The sequence below is a fragment of the Monodelphis domestica genome, chromosome 2 (genome assembly GCF_027887165.1).
Source record: "Monodelphis domestica isolate mMonDom1 chromosome 2, mMonDom1.pri, whole genome shotgun sequence".
NCBI lineage: Eukaryota > Metazoa > Chordata > Mammalia > Didelphimorphia > Didelphidae > Monodelphis > Monodelphis domestica.
This window is the reverse complement of record NC_077228.1, coordinates 286,866,909-286,881,364: the sequence shown is the minus strand read 5'-3', so window position 1 is coordinate 286,881,364 and position 14,456 is coordinate 286,866,909. Positions and strand designations below refer to the sequence as shown.

Sequence of the window (14,456 nt, the reverse complement as noted above, 5' to 3'; positions counted from 1 at the left end):
TTATTACTCTTCTGTCTTAGAACCAATACACAGTATTGATTTTGAGATAGAAAGTAAGGATTATAAGAAAAAGTGGAATAGACTGCATCAGATGGCGATAGAATCTCCCTTCTTGGAGCTCTTCATGCTCAATGACCAAACACTGACCAAGGGTGAGATTCCTCCCATAAGATGCAAAGATATCCTATAAAGGGGATTAATACAGGAGATAAAAAATACACAAATAACACAATGCAGTATGGGTACAGAACCATTAAAGTAATTGTAAGTGTAACTCAGAAAAAGATTCCTTGCAAGGGAGTTTCAATTCAAACAGTATTTATTGTAAAGAATTTCCTATAAAGCCGATTGACACAAGGCTTAAAGGATAGGTATAACTTGGGGGGACACGTTTGCATATTTAAGAAACATGACCAGTTTTATCACTTCAGAGAATAGGAAAACAATGTTTCCTAACCTTCCTGTCACAAGTGAGCCACTAGCATTAGCCAGATAATTTGAGTCAATTATAAATACTGTTTAAGTCTTTACAAATCATACAACTTTTTAAAAAAGATCATTTTGCTGCATACATATGCCAGGCTCCTTGAAACATTATATCTAATTCTGCAAACTGAGCTATAAAGCTAGTGAAATCATTAATAAGAGCAAAATGGGAGAAATTTTAATGAGTTGGAGAGAAAATTCTAAACAGGAATTGCTTAAGCAAAGGCATAAGGGAAAGCAAGGTGTGTTAGTATCCCGAATGTGAATAGGTCTATTATATAATCAGTTTCTTATTAACTGCCCTAAGTTGGGAGGTGACTGGGATGACTAGGATAAGCATTTAAATTGAATACTCCAAGGGGGACCTGGGGTCCATCTAGTCTAATCCCTTCATTTTACAGTTGAGAAACCCAAGACCCTGAGGTTAAATGATTTTTCTTAATATCACCCAAAAGTGGGGTCTGGATCCAAACCTTTTAAGCTTCAAATTCATCACTTCCTTTCACTTAGGAATTTGAGAAAAAGTACAGCTGTCCTTTCCAGGCTTGGCCTTTGGCATCCTATCACTGGGATTCAGCTTCTTTATCTAGGGTGGAGGATGTACCAGACTTCCTGTCCAGACTGAGTGGCATACTACCTTAAAATTTATTCTCTAACAGGCTACAATTCCTGACTTGTCCCAGTAAATCCACTGTACCTAAGTACAGTTAAGGAAAGCCCTAACAATGTAGGCTAAGGAGAAGAATCATTGTTAAATTCATACTTGTCATCAATTAGTCCAGGTACTATAGAGTTACTCTGTCTACTGCCATTAATTGGTTCTAGTAAATAACTTTTCAAAGGGCAAATTAGTTAAATAAAAAGTATTACAAGCAAGAAATCTGCCAAACTACACTATAGTAAGGTTTCAAAAATTTAATTCATTACTGTGGTGTTTGGTTATAACATTCCTATGAATGTTAGGGCCACCTTATCTAAGTATCCCTGCATTTATAAAACACCCATCAGTTACAAAAAAGGCATCATGCAAGGATGCTAGGATCATCATGTGGGGTTACAAAAATAAAAATAATTGACAAAAATTTATTATTTCCCTTGAAAAGACACATGTAAAATTTTGTTTCTAGGATTTCAGATAAAAATGTCAAAATCCTATAGCATAAGCCCTGTGTCAGTGCTATCGTGATAATGGCTTAAAAAATGACTCCAATGTTCTGGTACCTTCAGGCCTGAGGCGCTTGGCACTTGAAGGCAATGGGCTCTTGGGACTTCTTTTAGCCTGAGAAGGGGAGGTAGGAGGGACAACTGGAGGCTTGGGAGAACAGGGTCCCAGGAATGATCTTTGGAGTTCCATTGCAAAGTGATAGTCCATGTGTTCAGGCATTTCCCACACTAAAATCAAAGAGCCACACTTCTCACAGCACAGCTGGTCCTCAGCATCTGGAAAAAGTGGAACACTAGTAGCTACCTTAACAGCACTGTCGAGAAGAGAATTAAGTCTTCTTGGTTCACTTGGTCCACTCTGGGCCAAAACTGTTACAGGAGTTGTAGAGGGTTTAGGTTCTAGGACATCATCATGATTTGGGGAAAACTGGTTCCTGATGATGTTTTCAGCCATAGGCAGTGAATTTTGTGGAGGGAGAGGAGCAGAAAAGCCATTAGGAAGCTGTGGATGTGTTTGGACTTCCCAATTTTTTTGTTTAAAGAAGGGTTCCATTTCACTTCTTTTATTGCAACAAAATTGTAAAGAAGATTTGGATGGTGAGCTGGATGCAAGGACCTGAGGGGTAGCAGAAGGTGGGATGGAAGCCTCTTTGGCTTTCTGCTTCTCTGCAGCCTTTTGGAAAAGCAACTCCAGAGAACTGGTGGCTCTCTTGGTAGCCACCACCTCTGGGCTGTTTCCCAGAACCTTAGCATTTGAGCTGGCAACATCCGACTTCTGAAGTGATGTGTTACTGCTCACAAAGCTGGTGATGTCTGTGCAAGATGTTGGATCAGAAGGTGAGAACTTGGTGGCACAAAGGAAGAGCATAGTCAGGGGAGGAGCCCTGTGCAGAGAGAAAAAAAAGGAACAGAAAGATTAGCACCAAGTCCAGATTTCTGTACAATATGCAAATCCCTTATGGTTGGGATATTAGCTACACCCCAGGAAAGAAATACTTCTCACTAATAATACATCTAATATATTACACATGAACATGAACTATGAAAGAAGGAAATTTTACAGCTTTCTTTGGTTCCTCATAGTAGTCAATAAGCTATAGTAGAAATTCTTTCTTTGTCCAAATATATATATTTAATTTTTTAAATGTTACTTTTATCATTTAAAAAAATCCGAATCCCAAATTTCCTCCTTCCTGCTCAGGGAGACCACCCACTGAGGAGGCAAGCAATGATATCAGTTATATATATGAAATTATGCAAAACACCAAATATATTCTTTTTTCTGTCTTAGTAGCAATTCTAAGAAGAGCAACAAGGGCTAGACAAATGGGGTTAAGTGACTTGCCCAGGGTCACATAGGTAGGAAGTATCTGAGGCCAAATTTGAACCCAGATCCTCCTGACTCTGGGTCTGGTACTCTAATATGTCACCTAGCTGTCCCCCGCCCCCAATATATTTTCAAAAGAACTAACTTCTAGGGAGGAAATAGAGAGTTGACTTGACTCAAAGCATAAAGAATTGGTCTTCATGCCAGGAAGAGCTGGTTTCAAATCCCACTTTGGCTACATGCTGGCTATAAATCTCCAGACAAGTTATCTTCTTAGTGCCTGAGATGATGCTAAGGAGAAGATGATGTGCATTTGTAGAAGAGGCTCCTCACCACGGACAAAACCCCATGTCTACTCCAAAAAAAACCTTTTAAAGTATTAATACACTAGTTGCCCTTGGTCAGATCTCACTTGGGATATATTATAATCAAATAATTTTGGCACTCCAGTAAATAAACTTTCTTTGGATGGGATCTAAAACCTAAGTTTGAATCCCACTTCTGACACGAGACCTGTGGCTATGAGAAAATTCTCCTGAGCCTCAGTTTCTTACCTGTAAAGTGGGGATAATATGCTTGTGGTATCTACCTCACAGAGTTGTTTTGAGTTAAATGCTTTGTAGATATTAATATAAGTTGTATATAAATGTGGGTTGTTAGGTTATAGTGTGCTTTCCTTGCAGATAAGAATAAGGCTTTGTATGAAAAGTATTATATCATCATTACACACAGAAACACTGAAGAGCATCCAGCAGCTAACAGAATATTCAAGAGAAAAAAGCAGGAATGGGACAGTGAAGTAGCTTAGTGGATAGAGGTTTTACTCTTCCTAGACCTAGAGGAAGACTTCCAGAGTGGTAGGTTGATCCCCAATGGAGAATTTGTGGGAAAACAGATAAGAATCACATAGGATGAAATGGTATGATTGTAAGCAATCTATGCTCACAGAGTTGCAGAACTGGTAACCCGTACAGATTTATTTAAATACACTCTATACAGAGTCCACATCCATATTTAGAGATATAAGGAGTCAACTAGGCCAACCTTCAGACACTTCCTAGCTGTGTGACCCTGGGCAGTCATTTAACCCTGACTGCCTAGCCCTTACCATTCTTCTGCCTTGAAACCAATACTTAGTATTGGTTCTAAGACCAAAGGTCAGGGTACCCACTATGTACCTGCTATGTTTCAGAGGCTGTTCTAAACTCTATGAATATCTCATTTAGGTGGACCTGTACATTAACTTCCTGTCATCCATCAAACCGAGAGACAGAATCCTCTACTGTCAGTTTACTGGAGTGGTAGGAAAAGGAAGGAGGGATGGAGCCAAGAGTCTGGACTCTCGGATGCTATTCCCACATTTGTCCTAATTTAGTAAATAATTCTGTTAAGTCCAAAAAGAGAAAAAAGCTTAATGGCACCTTCTGTCTTAGATTCTATACTAAGTATTGGTTCCAAGACAGAAGAGCAATAAGGGTTAGGCAGCTGAAGGTAAGCAATTTGCCCAGGGGTCAGACAGTTGGAAGTGTCTGAAGCCAAATTTGAACCCAGGACCTCCCACCTCCAGGCCTGGCACTGTATCCACTGAGTCACCTGGCCACACCTTATATACTCAATCTCTTAACCAGCTCATGAGAATAGAAACGTTCAGAATGAAGGAGAGGAAAGCTACAGCTAGACAGTTTTGCTCCTGGCGTTGCAGCTGTAGGTTCTTCCCAAGAATATATGACCATTCTTCTCCAGGATATGCCTCTTGCTAGACAGAGCCATATTGATTTACCATTAGCTGGAGCCAATCCTAATGATGAGCTCTTGGACTCTACCTAATGTGAAAGTCAAGATAGTGCTGAACTATCTTCTTAATAAAGAGAAAACTCACCATTCAGTCTTAATTCCAGCAGTATTACAGTTTCTGATAAGAGCAAATGCATCACTGCTCATCTTGTGGGCATCATAGTAGGCCAGGGCACAGCAGCGTCGAAGGCTACTAAGACGTTTGTCACCTTGTATTCGGATGCTAACTGCCAGCTGTAAGGCTACTCTGTCATTCTGTGAGAGAGAAAGAGGGAGGGAAGAGAAAACCAAAAGTGAAGTAGTGATCCATGTCTGGATATCACATGTTGTATAGGAGATGTAAGGAAAGCCAAAATGACAGGTTGGTTTGGGGGGAAAGAACTGTCTGATGTCCAAGGAGTCAGAAAACAAGTTATGATGCTGATATTTATTGAGTGCTTCCAGTATTACTGGCATTAGGCCAGATACTGCAAGATAAAAAGATAAATAAGACGCAGTCTTGGCCTCAGTGAATTTATAACCTAATACATGTTAAAATGATAAAAGGCAATCAGTGACTGGAAACCAAGTGCTATTGGGAAAGGGGAAGCAACTAAACTGTCGATGGATGATGGAGGTTTAGATAAGGGATACAGTGGAAAGCATAAAAGCTTGAGAGAAAGCACAGAGCAGAAATATGCTATGTGTACTCAAGAAATGACAGGCAGTCTACATGTTTGTGTAAGTCTGTTTGAAAGAAACATCTGATCAAAAAGCAGTAAGTAGTGTGGATTGGCTCATAATGAAGCTTGTTCTCTCTAGAGGCTACCTGCCCCTATATTGTTGTTATCCTAACTGAGTAACATCTGTGGGACATATAATTTAGAAAAATCTGCTTAATGCATCTTTAAGACGTGAGCAAGGAAAAACTAGAAAGAGAATCATCTAGAATCCTCAAATTCTAGGCATTAATAAGTACTGCTGATGCTCCTAATACTGAAGAGTATTTTTCAAGAGGAAAAAAAGAGAAAGTTCTAGCTGAATGTAGCAATATAAAGGCGAGCCACAGTTCAAATTATTGTGCAGTCATTTCAGTCTTGTCTGATTTCTTCATGACCCCATTTGGAGTTTTCTTGGCAAAGATACTACTTTGCCATTTCCTTCTCTAGCTCATTTTACAGATGAGGAACTGAGGCAAAGAGGGTGAAGTGAGTTGTCCAGGATCACACAGTTAATGTGTCTGAGGCCATTTTGAATGCAGGAAAATGAGTCTTCCTGACTCCAGGTCAGCACTCTAGCCATGTCGCTGCCCTACACTTCAAATTGGGACTCACAAAACCAACGCTAAAAGATACAAATTAGATTAAAGGACATTGGAGAGGAAGAGGGAGTACTGGCCGTGTGTCGAGAGGGAAGAAACCAAAACTAGAGTTATGGTGAATGTGATATTGAGGGTAAGAAAGTACATCGGAAAACTTCTATGCAGAGCTCAGTCCCAAAGTATTCCTCTCTAGAAAGAAATCTATCCCAGGGAACATCCTTCCCTAGGAAGGCTTTTAATTGAGGGAATTTATCTTTAAACACTTTCTAGCAGCTTAAGAATCCATGAATTTGCAGAGGCATTAAAGTCATTTAACCTGTCTGCTCTAGGCAATTCTGTAAGGTCACAGACTGAAGAAAAAGTGAATACTTGCATGGATAGAGGAAGTTCCTTAAATCCATCAGTTTCCTTTACCAATGAAATCACAGGCCAGTCCCTAACCTCAGTCCTCCAAAAGGGAGAAAGAAAAGAGTGACACCTAGTGGGAAAAATCAGACATCCAGGCAAAATAAATCCCTTTTTTTCTGGTATCAAACAAACCAGTTGACCCTATGCATTCAAATCCCAAAGTAAAAGGACCATATCAGAAGGTATTCTGGGGTACTCTGTAGCTTAACTCATATTTTTTTGAGAGAAGCAAATTATAAAATCTTACATAGAATTAAGGGACCTCAAGAAATCATCTAATTCAGTCATCTCATTTTATAGCTAAAGGAACTGGGTTTGGGGACCAACTTGTCCAAGGACACACAAGAGACAGAGATGAGACCAAAATCCAGGTCTCCTGACTTAGTCCAGGCATCTTTTCATAGGGCAAAAAGAACCAGTGATGTTCTACTGTTCTCCTTTCCCATTGCCACAGGTCATAGAGACTAGTGTCTATGTTCTAAGATTACTCCCCATATTTTATTCTCTTGGAAGTGGACCCTGGGGCAAAGACTGGTAAAAGCAGTCAGGGGTATTGGGTATTCAGGGTTGCAGCAAGAGTATTGGAAAAACTACATTAGGAGAATTCTGTTCCAGGGGCTCTATGTGATATGTGAGAGGAAGGGGCTTTGACCCATTGGGCTTAAAGATGATGATGGACAGGGGACAGAGGGAACAATACAACTTTTTGAACCTGAAAACATTTAATTTCTAAATCCAACATTAACAAGCTTCTGACAATGTCCCCAGGCCCATGATGGGGAGAAAGAAGACAATATTCCTTACATCCTTTTGGTCCTTGGTCAGTCTCTCTTCTAGCTCCTGGGCTAACTGTAGGAGCCACCACTTTACCTGTAAAGGAAATTTTGGATTTTGGATTCAAGAAACAGACAGTGCATTCCCATCACGGGACACAGCCCAGACTTGTTCAGGCCTCCAACTGCACAGATAACGGCAGTATCCCAAGGATTACTAATTCATTCAACTCTCAATACTATTTTAACTTATGCTTAGAAACTTTCTAGGTGTTCTCAACATATTATCTTAAGGGATTTAAGGCACATCATAATACTGTGTAACTCACAAAATTTCCTAGGGCTATCATAATATTCTACTTCAAAAATGAGAAATTCCACTTGGCATAAAAAAAACTAAAGCAATAAACTCAAAATTTGGTTTATCAATTTTCAAGGTCTGGAAGGAATATCGTTTTTCTTCATATTCTGAAATCCTAAAGCATGGTCCAATGAGGTTCCTAATTGACCAAAAAAAAAAAATCTTCACATTTTGTTGAAAATGGCAATTTTCGGGGGCAGCTTGGTAGCTCAGTGGATTAAGAGCCAGTCCTAGAGACGGGAAGTCCTAGGTTCAAATGTGGCCTCAGCCACTTCCTAGCTGTGTGACCCTGGGCAAGTCACTTGACCCCCATTGCCTAGCCCTTACCACTCTTCTGCCTTGGAGCCAATACACAGTATTGACTCCAAGACGGAAGGTAAGGGTTTAAAGGAAAAAAAAAAGAAAATGGCAATTTTCTGCCTGAAAATATCTGCCTACCTGTTCCTGAGTAGTCAGAGCTGTTATCCCTGGGAAATTCTTGCTACAGCCAATGGTCTTGGGTAATTGCCTGGGTTTTACTGGATCATGTTCAATCCCTCTGCACATGGCATACAGCCAGGATCTAATGAAGAGAAAAGAGGACAGAAGCTGAAGGTAAACTCTAGTCCTTGGCCCATTTCTCCAAGTCAGAGAAAGGTTAAAAAAAAAAACTGTCCATAACTGACCCCTAATTCATTATTAAGTCCTGCCCTTCCCAGGGAACTTTAGCGTATTCATCTAAGGAAGCAAACTCTTATAAATCCAAATAAATATTTGCATTTTCCCCTAGCTTTTTATTAATATATGTACCTTATCAGAGCCTACACCTACAAGAAAGAAACATCTTCCATTCCACAACTTCTCTGACTCTCAAGTTTCCTTCTCTGCAAAGTAGGGAATATAAGATCTGTAGTCCCTATTTCACAAGATTATCGTTAAAAGATGAAGTGATTTAAAGTATGTAAAGCATTTTGTAAACTTCAAAGCAGTACAATCAGGTTTTTCCCAATTATATCCCTTGTAGGGTTGCTGTGAGGATAGTACTTTGCCATATAAATGTGAGTTATTATTTCAATAAAAGACACAAATAAGGCTGAAGGGTAGGAAGAGCCAAGAGCTCAATGATCTTGGTTATGAAAACTTCCCCATCGACATGAGAGATGGTATAGAAAGAACACAGACAAGAAGGAAGGAAAGGAGACTACTAACTAGCCACTAAATGTGGCCTTGGGAAAATCACCTAATTAGTAATTCTGGGTACTTAGTTTTCTTGCAGAAAGTTGGAGATTGTTGGGTTAGTTGGCCTTTAAAGGGCTCTTCCAGTTACAGTATTAGGATTCTAAGTTTAGGAAATACTCTCTTAGTCCACTGTGCAACAGTTAACATGTGATGTCATTTAAATCAAAGCAACTCATAGTCATCCAAAGACAAGACTAAAACTTTCCTGGGAGCTTCTGTCCAGAGAAATTTTCTGTATTGAAATTAAAATTGGCATCACCATAAAGAAAATCATTCAACTGTAAAATAAACCACTTACCCATTTTTTTCCCCAAAATGACTCTGGAGCTGGAGTTCGGTGAACTGGGTTAGCTCACCCATATACTCCACCCCTAGGGTACCAATAACAGAAGCCCCCAGCTTTCCTCCAAGATTACGGCTGCCAAATGAGGGACAAAAGATAAAGATTACACAGAATGAGATGTTAGTAGACAAAAGGATATCATACTTAGAATCAGTGGCATCATTGGGATTTATAGCTAGAAGGGACCAATTCTCCTGTTTTTATAGATAAGGAAATTAAAACCCAAAGAAGTTAAAGGCTATATAGATGAGAGTAATACAGTTAAGCTCAGGGTAGCACAGCTAGTAAGTATCTGAGGAAGGATTTGAATTCATATCTATCCATTGAATCCCCTTCATTTCATTTACCTAGACTATCTTCTCCTATCCTCTCCTCCTATCCAAATCTTATCTTCTAAGAACCAGCTAAAATTCAGCCTTCTTTTAAGGTTAGGGACTATGTTTTAAACAGCATGGTATACCTCAAAACACTGAAACAATACCTGGCACAAAATAAACACTTGATTATGAATTATTCTTTTGATTTTAATTTTCCTTCCTGAAAGCAAATATGGAGATTATTTTAATAACTATGAGTCCTTTACCTAAAAAACAGACACGTAGGGGGAAGTTGGGTGGCTCAGTGGATTGAGAGCCAGGCCCAGAGATGGGAGGTCCTGGGTTCAAATCTGGCCTCAGACACTTTCTAGTTGTGTGACCCTGGGGGCAAGTCACTTCACCCTCTTTGCCTTAGTTCCTCATATGTAAAGTGAGCTTTAAAGAGGAAATGGCAAACCACTCTAGTATCTCTGCCAAGAAAACCTCAAATGAGGTCATAAAGACTCAGATGTGACTGAAAATTGACTGAAAAATAGTGGGAAGAAATTTAGATTAACTGGTCATTTTCAATTATCCATGGTATTTCTTTGTCCTCTTACCATGGATAATCTAGAATTCAATAAACATTCAAATTTTGCTTTCAAAACCTTTCTTCAATCTTCCTTTCCTTCCACCTCCCTTATCTTCCTACAACCTATTTTCCATAGATTTAGCTTAAAAAAAAAAAAAGCAAGCTAGACCTCCAGCCCACTTTCCCAAAGGTTTGGATAAAGAGCAAACTGCCCCCCTAAATACTTACATTTTACCAATAGGCAGATGACTGAAGAGTTGTGGGACAGATCCATGTGACACCAGAGTCTGGCGGTTGGGTTTATTTAATCCACAGGCTAGTTTGGCCAGTACCTGAAGCATAAATACAGCAGAGAAATTTCAATACTGTCAATCTCACCCACACAAAGGGCTAGTGAAATGCAGAAATATTCTGGCTATGTGTAGCCATAGCTTAATGGTTTCTAGATTACAAACAAAAACACAACTAGAAACTTAAGACCTCTTTAATCCTTGGTATCTCACAACATCCTCAGTGGGAAAAGTGACAGAGTTCTCATGATTCTAACATTGTTCTCCTCACCTTTCTTCCACCTCCAGCTTTCTTCTAATTTCCCCCCCATAATCTGCCAATCTTTTCTTTGTGAAAAATTCCCACTTTTACAGGTCTGTCAAGAAACTAAGATATTATTAATATTTCTTTGCCTGCATTTATGCAGTTACCATCTGTTCAAATTATGCTACTTTCTTTTGGGGTTTGTTTTTTAATTTCAAATTTTACAAAATCAAATGAAGCAAGCATTTCCATATACAATGAAAAACATAGTATACAAATGAAATCACAAATCTCTGTTGTTGGTTTTTTTAAAATCATATCTACATAATAAATCTCAGTGTCCCAGCCTCTGCCTGAATCACAAAAGATATCATCAAGGTGGCCAGTATGTACATATAAACTAAGTCTTTCATATTTCACCTTTCTGTTCACTTTCTGGAGGTAACATTCACAGTTTATCCTTCTAGCATTAATTCTGTGGCTGTGTATAATGTTCTTCTAGTTCTATCATTTCACTGCTCATAATCACTGTTCAAGTTTTTTTTAATCCTTCTGTTCATCATTTCTTATGGCACAGTAGTATTCCATCATAATCATATGCCACAATTTTGTTCATCCACTTCCCAATTGTTAGGCATCCCCCTGGTTTCTAATTCTTTGCCACCACAGAGAGCTGCTAGAAATATTTTGGAATATATGGATTCTTTTCTTCTTTCCCCGATCCAGCAATTGGGTCTAAGGATATACAGAGTTTTATAACTTATTGGTTGTAATTCCAAATTGCTCTCCAAAATGATTGGATCAGTTCATAGCTCCAACAGTGCATTAATGTCCTCATTTTTCAACATCCCCTCCAACTTTTGTCATTTTGTCCTTTTGTCATTTTAGCCAGTCTGATCAATGTGAGGTGATAACTAAGAGTTCTTTTGGTTTGCATTTTTCTAATCAGTGGTGACTTAAGTAATTTTTTCATATACCTATATGTGGCTCTGATTTCTCTAGCCAAAAATTGTCTGTTCACATCTTTTGTCCATTTATCAACTGGAGAATGGCTTTTATTCTTATAGCTTTGACAAAGTTCTGTATATACTTTAGATATAAGCCCTCTATCTAAGTGGCTGTCTATAAAAATTTTGCCCCAATTTCCTACTATTTACTTCTAATCTTGGTAGCATTGTTTCACTTGTACAAAAGCGTTTCAATTTAATATACTCAAATAAACTATACTAATTTAATATTTGTGATTAATTCAACCATAGGTCAGCACATGCATGCTCCTTAGCAACCCTCACTTCTTAAGCAGAACAAATTAATGGTACAAAGAAGATTTTAAAGGGACTATTTAAGATTTTCAAAGATATGCACTTATGTTACATTTTCCAAATGACTGATGGCTAAATATAAATGATTATTGACATTTATGTAAGCAAATGCTCTGTATATTCACATTAGGCAATGCTTAATAAAGCTAATAAGGCTAATAATAAGTCTTGTTTGAATTACTTTATGTACAAAAATATAATGAAGACATTTTTTAAATTGTACAATTTATACTCTTTCCTAAGTCAGATTAGCATCTTTCAGTTTGATATGAATTTTTAAGATTTTATGATCCAGGGGACAACTACATGGCTCAGTGAATTGAAAGTCAGGGCTTGAGATGGGAGGTTCTGGGTTCAAATTTGAACTCGGACATTTCCTAGCTATGTGACCTTGGGCAAGTCACTTAATTCCCATTGCCTAGCCCTTTGCTCTTTTGCCTTGGAACCAATACATAATATCGATTCTTAGATGGAAGGGTTAATTTTTTTTTTTTACTGTTCACATACCTCTTATTGGTTTATTGGACAATTGGGAAGCAAACGGAAGCACAGAATACACTTGAGAACATCATGGTACAAGAAGGTAATTGGCTATCTATAGCCAGAAAAAATGAAGTAACATACAAAACTTTGGGTCTAAGTCTCTTCCTTTCTCCTGTTCTCTTGACAGTATGAGTTTACTTGGTTCTGTTTGTTAGCATGCTAGGGAATATCCTGAGGTTTACAATGGGGAAGCAAAGAGGGGATCTATTTTCAAACAATGATAATGATACAAATATAGGCAGTCCTTGAAGAGAGGTTACTTCTTGTGAGCGGATTGCCAGTTTTATATTCAGAATCATGCCCACCAAAGTAACTGTAATAAATATATTGTGGACATATGGTTTTATTGACTGCCACTCTATAGTCATTGTCTCTAATAAGTAATGTTTATATTTCTTTTGATGGTACACTCAAAAAAAAAACCTGCAGTTTCTTTAAAATGGTTGAGAGAACAATTATAGATGGAAAAACATCATCTACACTAGAGTTTTATACAAATGAGGCTTAGGGGAGGAAAGTGCTGCCTATATTTTGGCTAACACATTCCTACATGCTCACAATTATCTAAACATACCTACCATTCTAGTCCTTGTTTCATAACATTTTACAAAGGTACCTACCTCTCTTTCTCTTTGAAATCCTTCCCTAGTCTTAATGCTCACCTTGTTGTGTGAAATCCCAGCTGAACACTGAAAACCAGTGTGTTTTTCTATAGCTACTCTCATTTCCTCCACAATTACTGCTCCCACAGTAAGCCGTAAGTCTGAAGAGCTGGGGTCATCAACGGGAAGAGACTCAAGCCACTGGATTACTCCTTGCTGTCGTATTTCTTCTGGGAAAGGAGAGGGTGTTCAAAATAAATCAGTGTCCCTCTTAATTGTCCTAAGAGGAAAAGTCAGCAGTACAGAGATGCTGATATTCCAGGCCAGTATGCTAAAATAAGAGATCACAGATTTCCACAAAGTTAGGCAAGGTGAAGTGCTAAAAGATCTGGACTTTGCTCCAATTTAAAGAACCTCAGGCTAGCAGTGTACTTTATTATTATTTTTAAAATTTTATCTTAATAACAAATTTATACCTAAGTTTTCCAGAGTGATATGATTCATGTTCCCTTCCCACTCCTGGAACTGACAAGTAATTCCACCAAGTTACTTACATGTGTATTATCATGCAAAACACATTTCCATATTGTTCATTTTTGTAATAATCTTTTAAAACCCAAACCCCAAATCATATACCCAAATAAACAAGTGATAAATCATGTTTTCCTCTGCATTTCTACTCCTGTATTGGCAACTATTTCATTACTTTTTATTTTTTAAACCTTTACCTTCTGTCTTGGAATTGATACCAAGTATCAGTTATAAGGCAAAAGACTGAAAAGGGTGAGGCAGTCATAAGTGACTTACCCAGGGTCACAGAGCTAGCAAGTGTCTAAGACCAGATTTGAGCTTAGCATCTCCCATCTCCAGGCCTGGCTCTCTATCCTCAGAGCCATCTCGCTGCCCCTACTTTATTATCTTTGCTGTTACTACTCTATGCTTTCTCTAGCCTACATGTGGAATGTTGGCTGCCATACTTTCGGAAGGACAGAGATAACCTGAGAAATGTCCAAAAGAAAGCTGCCAGCATATTGAAGTCCAATACATAGGAATATTTGTTGAAAAAACTGGAACATTTGGCCTGGAGACATAATTGGTCTCCTCAAGGGAGACATAGTTGCCTTCAAATATTTAAAGAACTATGAAGCAAAAGAGTGATTACAGATTCTTCTGTTTAGCTCCAGAGGACAAGGCCAGAAGCAATGAGTGGAAGGTGCAAAGAAATAAATTTATCATTTATATCTGGAAAAACTTCCTAAAAATTAGACATCTGTAAATTAAATAATTTGCCTCAGGAAGTGAAAAGTTCCCCCTTAACTGAAGGTCTTCAAGCATAGGCTAAACCACTACTGGTCAGGTATATTGCAACAAAGTTTCTCATTGGACATCTGTT

General features: G+C 38.4%; 1 protein-coding gene across 7 annotated transcripts in view; it reads right to left on the bottom strand.

Annotated features, from left to right (window-relative positions):
* Nucleotides 1–301: 301 nt before the first annotated feature.
* Nucleotides 302–14,456, bottom strand: part of POLH (DNA polymerase eta) — a 96,828-nt gene continuing 82,673 nt past the window's right edge. For 5 of the 7 annotated variants that reach the window (XM_056818276.1, XM_007483975.3, XM_007483974.2 and 2 more), the window contains 7 exons: nt 13,124–13,293; nt 10,291–10,394; nt 9,130–9,249; nt 8,052–8,175; nt 7,284–7,349; nt 4,857–5,026; nt 302–2,534 (listed from right to left, as the gene is read on the bottom strand). In XM_056818276.1, coding sequence (XP_056674254.1) covers nt 1,664–2,534; nt 4,857–5,026; nt 7,284–7,349; nt 8,052–8,175; nt 9,130–9,249; nt 10,291–10,394; nt 13,124–13,293 — 1,625 coding nt within the window. In that variant the 3' untranslated portion in view covers nt 302–1,663. The remainder of the gene's footprint in view (nt 2,535–4,856; nt 5,027–7,283; nt 7,350–8,051; nt 8,176–9,129; nt 9,250–10,290; nt 10,395–13,123; nt 13,294–14,456) is intronic. The other 2 variants (XM_007483976.3, XM_007483977.3) reach the window with 2 other exon arrangements.